General features: G+C 38.7%; 1 protein-coding gene across 7 annotated transcripts in view; it reads right to left on the reverse strand.

Annotated features, from left to right (window-relative positions):
* Positions 1-5,600: 5,600 nt before the first annotated feature.
* Mpdz (multiple PDZ domain crumbs cell polarity complex component) overlaps positions 5,601-15,649 on the reverse strand; it is a 150,200-nt gene continuing 140,151 nt past the window's right edge. For 4 of the 7 annotated variants that reach the window (XM_029540409.1, XM_029540411.1, XM_029540410.1 and 1 more), the window contains 8 exons: positions 14,706-14,792; positions 13,475-13,565; positions 12,518-12,561; positions 11,646-11,768; positions 10,416-10,520; positions 9,747-9,859; positions 8,773-8,896; positions 5,602-6,872 (listed from right to left, as the gene is read on the reverse strand). In XM_029540409.1, the coding sequence (XP_029396269.1) occupies positions 6,726-6,872; positions 8,773-8,896; positions 9,747-9,859; positions 10,416-10,520; positions 11,646-11,768; positions 12,518-12,561; positions 13,475-13,565; positions 14,706-14,792 (834 nt within the window). In that variant the 3' untranslated portion in view covers positions 5,602-6,725. Of the gene's footprint in view, positions 6,873-8,772; positions 8,897-9,746; positions 9,860-10,415; positions 10,521-11,645; positions 11,769-12,517; positions 12,562-13,474; positions 13,566-14,705; positions 14,793-15,649 lie in introns of all 7 variants that reach the window. The other 3 variants (XM_021199922.1, XM_021199920.1, XM_021199919.1) reach the window with 1 other exon arrangement.

Here is a 15,649-nt window from a genome sequence, read left to right on the forward strand (position 1 = left end):
AAAAAAAAAAAAAGGTATCTATTGTCTAGAAAGTAGAAATATCTGCAAACAGATGTGGAGGATGGGCAACTGTTATCCAAACGGTAATAACCAATATGGATTTTGTTTCAATATATAACTTAGTAAGATTAGGACTAAATACCCCTTGAGTCTCCAAGCAAACCACTTGCTCTTACAAAACACCCACAGTCCTTCTCTACAATCATAGTTTCCTTGAGCTAGCTGTTGCTGTGACAGAAACACTTGACTCACAAGAAAGGGATCTTTACATTGGCTCAAGGTCTTACATGTCTCAGCAGGCGCTTACTTTGCCCCATTGTTTCTGAAACTGTACTGAGGCAGGGTAACAGGGTGGAAACCCCCAAGAGAGAAAGGATATGTTTCAGTGCATTTTTCAAGGGCATTCCTCAAATGATTTAGCTTCCTTCTGTTAGGCAAACCCTGCCTAGGTCTTATCACCTACAGTGGGCACAGACTGGTGCCAGGAACTCCATATATAGCTGTTGAAAGACATCTAAGATCCAAATCAGAACACTTATGCTCTATTTAGTGCATTTAGTGCATATTTCGTATGTGTATGTTTGTGTGGATATGTACGAGTGTGCATGCCAGTGTGTGTGTGTGCAGGTGTGGAGAGCAGAGAGCACAGTTGAGGGCCTTCCTCCATCCCTCTGCATGTTATTTTTAATAGAGCTGAATCCTGAACTCAAAGCTCACTGATTAGGTAGGCTGCCTGGACAAGGATCTGTCTGTTTCTGCCCCACTACCCTGCCACAGAGCTGGAGTTACATATGTGTCCAAACACATCTGACACTTCATACATGATGAGGCTCTAAACTCAGGCCCTCTTGCTTTTGCCACAGGCAGTTCATTGACAGAGCCATCTCCTCAGCTTCTTCTTGTCCTTTATTTTGAAGATAGAAGTGAGTAACATTTACCTAGTTATAAGAAAAATAACTATCCAATATACATCTAATTATAAGAAAGCTAAGTATGCATACCAAGTATTTTTATAAAAATGACTTAAATCATTCTGAAATTGAAAGTAGAAGTACTTGGCTGTATGTGTGTGTGTGGGGGGAGAGAGTGTGATACACATGTGTGGATTCAATGCTCAGCCTTTTTGCAAATTCTGTAGCAAACCATTGTCTAGGCACTAAATTGTAGTTATTGGAACATAAGTTCTAGAGAAGTCACTTGTTAAAGAATTAGGTTTATAAACATCTTAGCAATAACCAACCAATTTAACTTAAACCTAGAAAGTTAACTTATTTAAAATTCTACTAGCAAATTATTCCTTTTAATAAGATTATTCTTGCAGTTAAGGGTTTCCTTACTGGCTTGAGGGAAATAATTTTCAGACACAGCATTCACAGAAAAGACAATAATTGTAGTGTTTTGTTTTAAAAATCATATAAATATTTATCTTACTGAATGAATTGTATTATTTTCATAAACGTAAGATTTGTGTGTTGGCTGCCTCCATCAACCTTTCTGTGGAGCAAGCAAGTGCATATTATATACTCAGCTGCGAGATTTTTTTTTTTTTTTTTAAATCAGTGCACTTAAAAGCAGTGTGTAATTAGGAACACCCGCCATCTGCAGAGCCCTCCAGGTGCAAAAGGCTTTTGCTTTATTTAATATTACCACAGCATTAATTTTACTTCATTAATTTATGTCATTTGTCCTTTATTTCAAATTCATTTTGCCAAAGCTAAATCGACAGATATAACGACCTGATTTATTTTAGCGAACGTCTTATAGCATGAACAGTAAGTATTAAGCAACCTTTGAAATGGCTGGGTGTGCTTTCACAACTGAAGAAGGAAAGTGCCATCAAGACAGTCTTCTTTGTATTGGAACAATTTTTCAAACTCAACACTTTAGGTGTCCTAGCAAGTATAGTATCACAGAAGAAAATACTTTCAGTTTCTTAAGTCCAGGAAAAGTCCCCACTAAGTTGATGATGTCATGCTAACAATGGCAGCACTCCTTACTAAGGAAGAGCAGGCCTCAACTTTAGCCAAGAGCACCCAGGTATAACTTCTACTTGTATTGTTTTGTATTTATGGCAGGTCATGCTGACTTCTCAGACAGAGTAGTGAGATAAATTTCCTTTCACGACAATTTATGTTGAAGGACATCTTAGTTAAGGTCACTATTGCTGTGTTGGGACACCATGACCAAAACAACTTGGGGAGGAAAGGGTTTATTTACACTTCCCCATCATTGAAGGAAGTCAGGACAGGAATTCAGACAGGGAAGGAACCTGGAGACAGGACCTGAGGCAGAGGCCATGGAGGAGTGCTGCTTATTGGCTTTCTCAGCCTGCTTTCTAATAGAACCAGGACCACCAGCCCAGGGACAGCATCACCCACAGTGGGTGGGGCCCTCTCCCACCAACCACTGAGAAAATGCCCCATGGTTGGATCTTAATGGAGTCATTTTTTTTTCAACTGAGATTCTCTCCTTCCTAGATTGTGTCAAGTTGACATAAATCTAGCCAGTACAATGACTAATCCTTATAAAAGGAAAATAAATAACTAATAGTACAGGCATATGAAAGCACAGGAAACACTACAAAGATTGTAATGTACAACACTGAAATTTTGAAAATATTAGGTCAGTTGATTTGTAGTCAATTTTTGTTGAATGGACATATGAATGTACAGTATTGCCAGCTAGACTTAGGCAAGAATCATAATTTCTAAGAAGAAAAAGAAACTGCCTATTTCTCAAAGACAATTGTATCTCTGAACATACATGGTAAGAGGAAGGAGAGAATGAATCAGAATATTCACATGGCAAACAACTGAATGAACTTAGAGGATAGGAATCACTGGAGTCTAAGTCTACACAGATGCTCAGTTGATTGAAAAGGGACAAAGACAATTCAGGCTTGGAAAACTGACTTCAGTGAATAAAGAAGTATGGAAGAGCACTGAAGTTGAAATGAAGACAGGCTTGAAAAACTCAATAATACAGTTAGAAAACTCAGAGGAAAGCCTTACAAGTGAATGAGTCAAGAAGCTACAGTATCAGAAGATAATTGATAAAGCAGAGAAATGAGGCACACATATACGAGAAACTTTACACACACACACACACACACACACACACACACACACACACACACACATGCAAATATGAGAGAGGGTGGAGGGGAGAGAGGGGGAGAGGAGGGAGGAGTGAGGGAGTGTGAGAGAGAAACTGGGGGAGGGGGAGGGAGGGAGGGACGGAGGGAAGAAGGAAGGGAGGGAGAAAGGGAGGAAGGGAGGGAGGGAGGAGAGGGAGGGGAGGGAGAAAGGAACTTTGGGGTTCTATGAAAAGACATAAGCACAGAGAGAGAATGTCAGGTCAATGGCAAGAACCAGCCAGTGGGATTACAGACACAGTCTCCTAAGAAATAATACTCAGTACTGAAGTGAGGAGAATCTTGCTCCACAAAGTTGCTTAAGGCAGTCTTCCAGGATAATTGTGAGATTATTACCACACACTTACCTTTCTGCTAGGATTTCTTTTAGGGCCTACTGTTAATTTTTAGGGTTTGGCTTACAGTCAAATGCCTACACAAATATTGTGTCTTTAGTTTACAATGAGATGGACAATTATGAATACCTGCATCTTGTGGCAAGAGAAGCTGCAATGTAAAGCACACAGAAATCACTTTAAGAATAGTTATTTTCCCTGGGTTTCATACTCTTTTATATAGACGTTTTCTTGGCACCAAGAGCTTTGTTTTTTTATCCCTTGAAGCAACAAAGGCCCATCTAGCCTTATAAACAGCTCCTTTTCAAAGGGCAAAGTTTAACATTAATTCCTAGTAGACAAAGTCCCGGAGCATCTTTGCACAAATCAAATGCACTCCGGATCTGTCATGAACTGGAAACAACACAGCAGGGCTGCGGAAAGCATGTGATGAGAGCTCTGATATTCCCACACCAAGAGCACAAGGCCCACTCCTCCTGTCTCTCTGCAGGCGACCTTTCAACTTTCAGCTTCGCTCTGAGATCTGAAGGGGCCTTGGCATCCAGACCACAAGCTACCTGAGTAAATCTAAACAGGCTTAATGGCATCTACCTCAGACAAGGGAAGGGTTCTCTTCCTCTCTTCCTGTCTGTCAATATCTGCTTTCTCAGCGTTCTTAAGGTGAAAAACAAAAAAAGACCTCTTCTTTTGTGTCTTCTCCTTCATGATTCAGCCTTCTGATACAGGAATTCCACAGCATGGTTATATACTCCTCACAACTCCCGATGCTACAAATGGATTGGTATGAAGTTAACACATCATTACTGCTATAATTATTCCCTGGCTAGTAATGAGAAACAGCACCAGAAATCAGTGATGGTCTCTAGTTTAAGTGAACAATAACATTGAATTCCTAGGCAATCCATTGTCTTGTATCATACACAACCCTAATGCTGTAACATTAATTTTAAACTCTTTGCCTAAGCAAACCATGTTCTTCTTCCATCACATAAAGTACATATTTACAGAAAAAAGGAAGTATATAATATTGCTGCATCTCTATAAACAGGATGGAATCTACATTCCCTTTTTATTTAAACTTTATCGCCTAGCCCTCTTCCTTATGTTTCTTAATAGCAGCATCATGGTAGTTCATATTTTATTACCTAGGGATTAATTTATAAAGTACTGTCAATTGGTGGCTTAAGAAAGTAAGGTTCTCTCAGTTCTGGAGGTCAGGAACTTGAAATCAAGGTGTCCCCATAAAGGGCTTCATGTGAATGGATCCTTCCCTCTATAGATTCCTTGGCTGATGTCTTTGCCTCAGTCTTCACAGGGCCATCTTCTCCACATAGCTGGGCTTTTGATAGTGGCTTTTAATAGTGGTATTCCCTATTAAAATCTCTTTGACTTCTAACATGCAGAAACAGATAAGCTCAGCATCCACAGCATCCTATGGAAGGATGCCTTCATAAGAACGGGTCATTAAAAGATGTCCAAAAGCCAATAGGCTACCAGCATACTGAGATGGATTTTGTTAACTAATTACTTCAACTGACAAGGACTGGAGGAAAACTTGTTACAACCTGCATGTTAGTTAATTTGTTTTGAGTTTTGCATGGACAACTAAACTTACAGGGTGGCTATATAAAAATATTCTCCTATATTTTAAAAATGAACTCAAGGTTTTTCAATACAATGAGCTATCATTAAAAAAAAAAAACAACAACAGCAAAAGACAATGCACTCTTGTTAGCTAATTTAAGGCAGAATCTACAGACAAAGCTTTCTTGTTCTGCCATCTATCCAGATGAGCCTCATTCAGTAAGATAATTTCCATCTGATGCATTTCAGCTCTTTACAGACCTTATAATAATATTACTGCACTGGTAGCATCCCTGAAAAGTCAATTTGGAAGCAGAACATCACTTTTCCTACGGAATCTTCCTCAGCACACCAGGAGCCTGTGAATCTCTGAGATGCTATGGAGGGAAAAAAGCCAAGGTTTCAACAAGGATGTTGTCCAAAGCTCTAATTGCATCTATGATGAGACTCAATAATTTAAAAGAGTAAGTCTTGAATAACACTTTTTGAGTAACACTTTCCCCAATATAAAAAACAAAGACAGCATCTGCTTATTTGTTGTGCACCACAGCAACTTATTTATTCACTTTAATTCTGCATTTACACAAGAATGCTATAATAAAATATAAGTATACGACTTCTGTTACAAATATAGATAGTATTTAAAGTGACTTTATCTATTCTAATATAGGAGTTTCACGCTCTAAAATGGGATTGAACACATAATTCCTCACCAGTTGTCTCAGTAAACAGCTCCATCTGTTTCCTTCAGTCTTAAACTATTGTATTGTAAGATGTTAATATACAGCAGTGAGATGAAGTTACATTAACCCCTTTAATTTTTCTGTCAATTTACTAATGGCGTACAACCAAAATAATTACTAACACACTGTCTTTTTCTATGTCATTAAGATTAATCCTAATGGAAAAACAATAGCATGGTACAGTAACACGTTTTCTACGTAGCATCAGTCTGCTGCATCAGCATTAGAACACTCTGGGCTCCTGCTCTGTCTTCCATGGCTACATGGATGGTTCCTAGAATTCTAGCCAACGCAGGGTAGCATCAGAATTTTACCTATAACAACATGAAAATACAGCAGGTTAAAACTGAAAACAAACACTGAGATATGCACTAAACACGATTTCTTTTTAAAGCTTACGAAGACTGCTAAACAATTTTAGCAGAAAAATATGCATTAGAGGTAAGTAGAACCAATATGTCACAATGTTCACAATTTCAAAACAGTAGATTAAGAGTATTGCAAGCACTTTCTTTTCTTCTTTTGGACTGCTGGATTGAGGAAGTCCTATAAAACTCAAGACTGTCTTCTTTTTTCTAAATTTCCATCTTTTATCCTAATTGGCTAACTTTGAATCATTTTGTTTCCATACTAACAAGATGAGCATATAATAATTTTGTCCACATGACCTTAAATTGTTAGATATTGCAGAGATAAAACTGAGGTTTATCTATGCAAATATCCCTTCTTTTTGAGTAAAGGATGGTGAAATGCAGAGTAAAGGAAAAATGATGTTTGGTTGTTAGTAACAAACACTCTGTTTCTCGCCCCCATGTAGTTTTCTCCGACCAACACAGCATATGAACAGCTCTGCTCTGTTACAGTAGGAGGTGAGCCAGTGGCCGGGCTGCTTCAGCTCTGGCAGTCACTTCAAGAGAGAACCATGAGGGTGACGGTGCCCTTTGTCCGCTTGAGGATGGCAACAGCTTCTTCATGGGTCACTCCTTCTAGACTTTGCCCATTGACAGCAATGATCTGATCGCCCCGTTTTAGACGCCCATCTTCTGCCGCTGCTCCCTGCAATTATAAAGTAGGCTTGTTTACTTGTGAAAGAAATCAGCCTCACACAAAGAAAAAGATCTGAACAAGAATGCAAACTGCTCTGCATGCACACACACACACACACATGGCTCTCGGCGCCCCATACCACCAGACATGATGAACATACACAAAAGAGGCCCTTCTTCCAAAATGGTTTAACGCTGACATTCTACTCTGATAGTAAAGTTAGCAGTCAGCAGAGTAGTGGAGACTTGCTTTGTTTGTTTGTTTGTTTGTTTTTACTATTTAGCACAGCAATTGGAGGCAACTAAAATTAATAGACTATTTGGGCATCTGCCTAGCAGGAATGATTTCATAGAAACATAGGTTTTTCTAGACTGTAAAGAGGGCCTACAGAAAGACAAAGGATCAGGGAGGAACAAAAGCAGCCTCATCAAACAAAGCTAAGGAGACTTGAGAGTCCGCAGGTTTGCTGAGACAGAAAGCCCACGTAGAGGCTGATCAGGGTAAGGCAGAGTGAGGATTTAAAAGCCAGTGCTGGTCTGGGGAGACGCCGCTCATGCAGTGCTTGTCCAGCATCAATCAAGGTCCGAGCTCCATCCCAGCACACGCCTTACACACAAGCCCCCCAGCACTGCTAAGTGTCATTCTTTCTAAGCTTTGCAAAGAAAGACTGCTCAAGCTGTCTTGGTTTTTACTGCAAGGGAAAAGAGAGTCTTCCTATTCCTATAGGCCCTAAATAATTATGATTAAACACAGACATCACTATTTAAAAAAGAACTCCATCTAAGGCATGTACATAGATGATAATTATGCAATTAAATATAAGATTAAAAATATGGAAGAGTTAATGAGGAGCGTATAATGATGAAATTCTTAAAATATGTTCTAACTAGCATGCCTTAAATAAATTGTTCCTAGGCCGAGGAAAAGGATTGCATGGTGCTTCTATTCATTGGCAAATGCTGTCTGTATTTTTGGATATACCAATAACTTAAAAAAAAATCTCACAAATTAAGTCTACAGCTAGTTTGCCACAGAACAGCACTTTAAATTGGTTGAAAATAGTAGTGTTTTTCTAAAATAATAGAAACTTCCATAACATAAAGGAGCATTTAAAGAGCCCAAGTGAAGTCTTTATAGGCCTGATGTTCGCTCTGCTCTTTTACTCTGTAAAATGTGAGATTCTTTAGTTTTCTTTTGCAGGAAACATTGCTCAATTTTGTAGTCTTTGAAAATAGGTCTTAATAACACATCACCAACCATTATATGCATTTCTATTATTTTAACGACTTCATCAAAATTACAGTCTCTTTATTCTTATTCTAAACATTCTTAAGATAGTTTAGTAGATGACTACAGCTATACACAGAGCTTTCTTTTCAAAAGTAACTGAATCCCTTGATTGCAAATAATGCTTTATTGTAGACAGCAGGTCTGCTCACTACTCCTCAATTCTTTTTCTCTTTTCAATGAAATTAATGTATAAACACCCTAGTCATAATGTGAGATTAATTTTGTGTATTTTTCCGTACCTACTTTAGATTTCATGACTATAAAAGAATACAGAGGAAAACATGCCAGTTCTTGACAGCAGATATATTATGAAAGTCCATATTCAAAAGATAATCATGTGTGACTTTCTATTCAATGGAAAGGACAGGCTTCATCGATTATTTCATGTATATCGCTGAGAGTATCCATGGAGTTTCAATTTGAGCTAATTTTCTCTAAACATAACTAAGCCTCAATTAGGACAAAAACATTTAATAACCTGTTCCTGCAGAGATTTCAAAAGAAAATATCAATGTTAATCGTTTGGCATCACCTCAGGCCATAAACTAATAAGCCAGCTGCTGACCAGTATTAATTAATGTCTAGTAAGGAACATAATGGGTAAACCTTGCAAGCTTACCTTTGCAAACACTGTTTTAACATAAATTGGTAAGTCTCCATGAGGGCTGCCATAGCCGCCTACAATGCTGAAGCCTAAGCCATCTGGTCCTCGGTCTAGTGTTATGGTCTTAGACTGTGGAGGTCTACAGAAAAAGAAAAGAGAAAAAAGGTCACACACACACACACACACACACACACACACACACACACACACACACACACACGGCTCTGTGCTTTGTGCTTTACCTGACTCAAACTACAGGTAGTATATTATGTATGTTATAAATAAGAAAGATGCTATTTATTGCATGCTTTCATGGCACAGAACCTCTCCTTCTTTTTCCAGTTTATTGAGAGGGGATGAAAGTTCAGAGGACCACAATGTAGGGTCATGAACAATAGTCAGACAGGAAAGTCAACTGTGAACAAGATAAGGGCAGCATCGAATAACTTGAAAATTTAAATGTGCCTCCCTTTACCTTTTATCTTTTTTAATACTTTTATATTTATAGTGTTGTTTTCTAATATATTCAGTATTTTCAATCACAGTTCAATGAAGAAGAGCAAGATGCTCTCTCAAAAACATCCAAACTGAAAACCCAGGAAATGTAGTAGGGTGTACAGCTGTCTGTAGTATACTCATGTCTGACTAGGTAACTATAATCTACTTATCTCTGACCAGGCATGGCGCTAATGTACCCATCTCTAACCAGGTAACTGCTTATAATCTAGTCATCTCTGATTAGGTAACTCTCTATAATCTACTCATTCCTGACTAGGTAACTATAATCTACTCATCTCTGACCAGGCAGTGATCTGTAACCCACCCAACTGACGAGCTGACTAGAAGCATTGGCACATTCTACTTTATACACCCTCTCCCTTTATTTTACCTTTGGGTGAGTGCCAGGAACATGGGACAGAGAATGCAATTTTCTCAGCAATTTGGTTTGAAAGGAAAAAAACGACATACCCCGATAATATATTGCTCACCCTAAATCATCCGGAAATATACTGCTTGATGTCAACCCAGTGAAAGCAAGACAAGGATTGGCAAGTTCTTGCTGATGCCCGGTGACCACACTCACATCTCCTCCAGCAACCACCTGTGTGTGGGCACAGTGAAACGAGAAACTGTATATTCACCTCGCCTGAGAGATCCCAAAAGATCGCTTCAAAAAATGAACTTAGATTAAAATGAGTGCTTTTACTGACTGCTTAAACATTGAAATGATTAAAATACTATTGAAAACAAAGACACTTCACATTGCCCAGGCACCTTTTAAATGTGCAGATGGTAAAAATATCCTAAAATAAGTTCTACAATTTCCTTTGTTTTCAAATCATGACTTCATTTGCAACTATTTTTCAGAGATTTCAGAAGACATGCTACTCACAGAGCACACAGGGCTCTAACAATCATTGGCTGCTGAGGTACTGTATTTTCTCCCCTTAGATATAAAATATGAAATAATGAAGGCGCCAGGATGAAATGTGTTGTGTTTCATAATGCTTTCCTGGAGCGCTCGATTCAATCACCGTCATTGGAGGTATATATTAAGTAAACCAGTAGCAGAAGAGTGAATTGATTTTATCTAGCACCAGAGCTCCTGTGTCCTCAGGCTACCTACCTTGTGAACAGTGCTTGGGATAAAGCCTTACCTGTACTTCAATGGTGCCTGAGGCATTTTTCATCAAGTTAACCGCCTGTGTGTGAGTCATCCCATCCGTGGATGTGCCACAGATGGTGACAATCCTATCTCCAACCTGCAAGACAAGTAGCCAGCATGCAGAGGAGGGCTGGGGCTGACAGGCCAACGTGGTCTTAGACCACTCACAGTGCCACCAGCTTCTGAAATATAGCAGGAGATCACTAACTCAAATCTAAGAAGCAACTTCAAAAGAGAGAGGTAAGATGGAGTTGATAGTTCTGGGGAAGGGAGAGCGATGAGAAAAAACTCACTCTTCCCTGGTCCCCGGTCCTTCTTTCTCCTGGGAAAGATATTACTTATTAAAACCATAAAGTATCAGTGCCATTTGCAAGCCAGATTTTCTCTGGACATTAACACCATGTTAGATGAGACCATAAGTCAGAGGTTGGCAAACTAAGGGCAGCAAAGCCAAGTTGGCACAGTGTCCACTTCAGTTAATCAAATTTGGTTGGAAGACAGCATGCTTACTTAGCTCTGTCCTGTGACAGAGCCAAGTAGTTGCAAGAGAGTCCTATGCCCCAGTTTAAGTCTTCGCTGCTGTCTCATAGGAAGAGAATTGAACCTATGGCACTAGGGTACGATCAGTTTCTCAGTGTCCATCATAAATTTAAAAGTGCTGAGTCATCCCCAACCTTGAAATTATTTATCTAAGATATGGTTCTTTTGGACATCTTGTTTGCAGCTTGGGCATAAAAGGTTTTCCTTCCAAGAGGCCAAGTCAGTGCAGTAAAATGTGCTTGGTTGATGGTATGGTTCAGCATTGGGCCATCCCTTAACCTTGAAGCAAATCTGTATGCTTTACAGTATATGAAGTCATGTTTTCATTAAACTTTGTTAAAATTTATAATAAAGTAAACAACATGTTCCAATTGGGTATGGACAAGTCAGCATTCAAACCAATAATACATATGAAAGAAGTTTCCTTCTGTACTGTGCTCTGAACGCACTTTGTTTTCTCTGTAATATGTTCCAAAGTTGTAATGTCCTTACAATCTTACATCTGACCACATCATATATTCCCTTTTGCTATTCTTGATCTTTCACTTAAAGCAAGTTCATCTATGACTTCACTTGCTGTTTAAAGGCAGGTTTAAACCCTTGGAACCATAGGTGGTTAGGCTGAGAGGTGGAAACACTTGCTAGGTTTGCTAGAGCCACTATGGTTAGAAGGAACACTTACTCTGAGTTTTTGGGTTTGAGCTGCAACACCATTTGGGTGCATCATCGCAATAAATATAGGGACATCTCCGAGTGGGCTGCCCACTCCTCCAGCAATGCTGAGTCCCAGCGAGTCAGCAGGCCCCTGCCATGGAACACACACACTTTGGTCAAAGCAGTATTTTAAACCGACCTTTTGTTTGTTCTTTGACACACAATTGCTAATTAGGATCCTCTAGGTATGAGGGTGGAAAATACTTCATTTGACATAGGGAGTCTGGGGGGGGGGGAGCATCAGTTTGGAAAGTGAAGCAATTGAGACATACTCAATCATGTTGAGATTGATAAAAGGCAGGCAAACTCGGGAGCCAAGAGGACCACAAGATTTGAAACCAGGTAGGCCCACGTTTACACTCAGGACATTACAATTCCTAGTGCAAGGCCTGGAACACATGTACTGACCCCACAAAGCTCTGGCTGGGTCTCACGGAGGCCTGCAGTACACATGAAACACATACTGACAGCATGCAGTGCTGAGAAGACTATATCATAGTCCCCGCAAACCATGCCTTTGCGGTCTCTCATGACTATAAGGCTGGTATGTCCTAATGTTCATTCATCAGTACAAGAGGTGAGGGGCAGAGAATCATTCTGTGTAAGGGCAGAATAATACTACTTTTGACAGTATAAAATATAAATAATGAATAAATTACTTAAATAGTTTACTCATTAAAATACATAGAAATATAAGTAATTTTATTATGCTAAGAAATTTGGCAATGACTGAACTGCACAATTTCCATTGCTTACAATGTACATATGTATTTTTCAGATGGGCACTATAAAATACTCAACAAAATACAATCAAAAATGCCTTTCAAGATAGCAAATTACCTTTTTTATTTCAACTGTTCTTAGTCCCTGAATTTCAGATGCTACTGTAAAGGCAAAAGCAGATAAGATGTGGTTGTTAAAATATGTTTATGCGTATTCCCACTTTAGCCAATGCATGACACTGGATGGCACTGCATGGATATCCTTTTTCAAAAGGGTACACTTGGTTATCAGCAGTGCACATAATTAAATCCAGCTCACACAGAACTATTTCCTCAAGCAGAAAAATGTGCATGCCGTACCATCCGTCCCTATGGGTTCAGCTCTGATTACATAACTGTAAAATCCACTCCGACTGAATTAAGAACAGAATATGCTTCAGATAGAAAGTTGATCACACAGCTCAGAGGAATAGTTATGGATGAGTTAAAAAAAATCTATGTACTAAGTGTCTAAATTTCTAGAATATTAGTCACATTGCAAATAGAGACTGCCATATGGCGAGTTTCTTCAATTTGAAAATCTCTCAACCAACGCACAAAGCCAGAAATCCTCTATGCCATGATTGCATGTAATTAAAACACAGGAGGATTGTGTTGATTTTCTCAAATTTTTTTCTAATCTTCATGGAAAAAAGAAGATTTTGCTTAGTGGTATTTTCTGATTTACTGGAGTTACATTCAACAGATCAAAGGAACAAAATCAAATAACTCATCTGCTTGGTAAGAAAAAAATTACAGATGCATCTATAACTTGTAAGGCAAATGTAAGTGGGAAAGCTGCCACAGAGCACCTCAATTTGGTCTGGTCTTTGGCTAGTGCATGTTTTCTATCTACATTAGGATATGGGATAGTCTAAGAGGGGAAAGTGGCTCAGTGGGAAAAGAGAAAAGAAAAGAAAAAGAAAAGAAAAGAAAAGAAAGGAAAGGAAAGGAAAGGAAAGGAAAGGAAAGGAAAGGAAAGGAAAGGAAAGGAAAGGAAAGGAAAGGAAAGGAAAGGAAAGAAAACCAGTCTTACATGCATTCTTCTTCGAGTTACTTTCCAATGATTCTGATGCATTTATTCCAGAAAGTGGGAGAGTGAAGGAAGATAGGCTGCTCTCACTCACCTAAAACATATGGCAGTTATTACACAGGCAGCATGGGAAGTTATAATTTCCCTAAGTACAAAGTATTCCACAGTTCCATGTGTTTATCTCATCTAAAGCAAAACACTGTTAAACAGTATTGTTAAACAACAGTGGCATCTGGTAATTTTAAAGGCAACTTAAGCATACTTATTGGATTCTTTTGTTTGTGTTAAGGATTGATGACATAAATAATTCAGGATAATTTGAAGACTGAAGAATAGTTGATGTTGATTTCAACCTATGTAAAATTTTAGTAGTCTTTCATAATCTCTTTCAAGGCTTAACGCTCTTTGAATTTAAACTACGACACAATACCTAGGGCTTAAAACTGTATAACAAGGGCCAGTGAGCAAGAACCCAACAGCAGTAATTAAGGAAGTCAGTAAATGGTCTTTATGAACAGACTCATGAAAATGAGTTTCTGTATCAGAAGATAATACTAAGAAGAAAAGCTTGCCAAGAACCATGAATTCACTGTATTTGTGTGTGTGTGAGGCCTACATGTGCATTAAGCATGCATGAATGTGGAGGCTACAGGTCCACCTTAGATACCTTCCTCAGGATGCACCCACCTTGCTTTCTAAGCCAGGGTTTCTCACTGGGACCTGGGACTTGCCAATGTGGTTAAGCTAGCAGGTCAGCAAGCAGCAAGCTGCTCTACTAATCCAGAACTGGGATTGAAAGCACCATAAAAATTGGCTTTCTCATGAGTTCTGGGGATTTCACTTAAGCCCTTATGCCAACTTTGAACGAACTAGCTCCTTAGCCCATCAGTATTTCAATACAGAGATGGTTCGCAATCACCTACCTGGAATTTTCTAGTTGAATACTAAGTGATGTTTGTGTGACAGTATCTTAAGAGTATGTCCCCTTGACTGGATTAGCCTACACTGATTAGGTGGCTAACTTCTGAGACTGTGGAAGAAAACTGCTGGAAATGAAGTGTCTTCAAATTGCCTAGCACCCTCAGGGTACAGTGGTCCTACCTGCCGTGTTTCTTTCTCTTCCTCTTCCCTGTCAAACACTACACTTGGTTGCACATTGCTAGAGGGAGGGACCTATGTCTGTGACCCTAGTCAGACTCTCTGGAGACATCTCTGAACTCCCTCAGATACTCGCCTGGCTGCTTTGAGAAGGCCTCCGTTCTGAGTGGAATGGGGCAGCTTTGATCCTTCCAACCTCCAGGGTTACTGCGCCTAGGGAACACTGACGGAGATGGTTTGTGAAAATATTAAAACTAAATTCTATAATCATCTCTAGAAAAACACAGCCTAAAACTAAAGGCATATTCATTCCTTATGTAATTTCCATAGACAGAGTAATCACAATCTTTAAATATTTAAATATTTAAACTCATAAGAATAATAGCAATATAGCAGTCATAAGTGTCCATTTCAGTGTTCCACAATTTACATGGAGGTCATTCCTATCAAAACAAACAGAAATTGAGAATTAAGTAATTTCTTAAGAAATACCATAACTTAAGGGCAAATGAGCCAGCCATACCCTGGGTTTAAAATGCAAACAAAGCTATAAAACCACTACCCATACAACTTACATTTTCTTAACAGAAAAGAAACTCAAAGTAATTCAGTCACATTTTCTTGATGCATGGTGGCTGAGCAGACCCACTACATAATACTTAGATAAATACTTCTACAGTTGTAATGTTACAATTGCAATTCCCTTGCAGTCATTTAAGAGCTGACTCTAGGTAAGAAACACAGTGTAGTCTAATAATGGAGGTAATGCAGGGAGCTGTTTGAGATTACACTTTTAAAGACAACTTTCCTATTATTTTAAAACCCCTTCAATAAAATTTATGTTCAAAATTATTTGTATATTAAAGCCTATCTCTTTCAAAATAAAAAAACTTTAGACAAGACAGCAACGATTTGGAGCTAGCCAAACACACAACAAATACATGTTTATGGCTATTATTATATACTACCTGACTGATTTTTTAAAATGGCTGAGTTGACTTTAAAACCATTTATGTTATCCCAATGAGACTTGCTTCTCTCTTTCTGTAAGATCCCTCAGTCTTTTTTTTTTTTTTTTTT

Source organism: Mus pahari, chromosome 6 (genome assembly GCF_900095145.1).
Source record: "Mus pahari chromosome 6, PAHARI_EIJ_v1.1, whole genome shotgun sequence".
Taxonomy (NCBI): domain Eukaryota; kingdom Metazoa; phylum Chordata; class Mammalia; order Rodentia; family Muridae; genus Mus; species Mus pahari.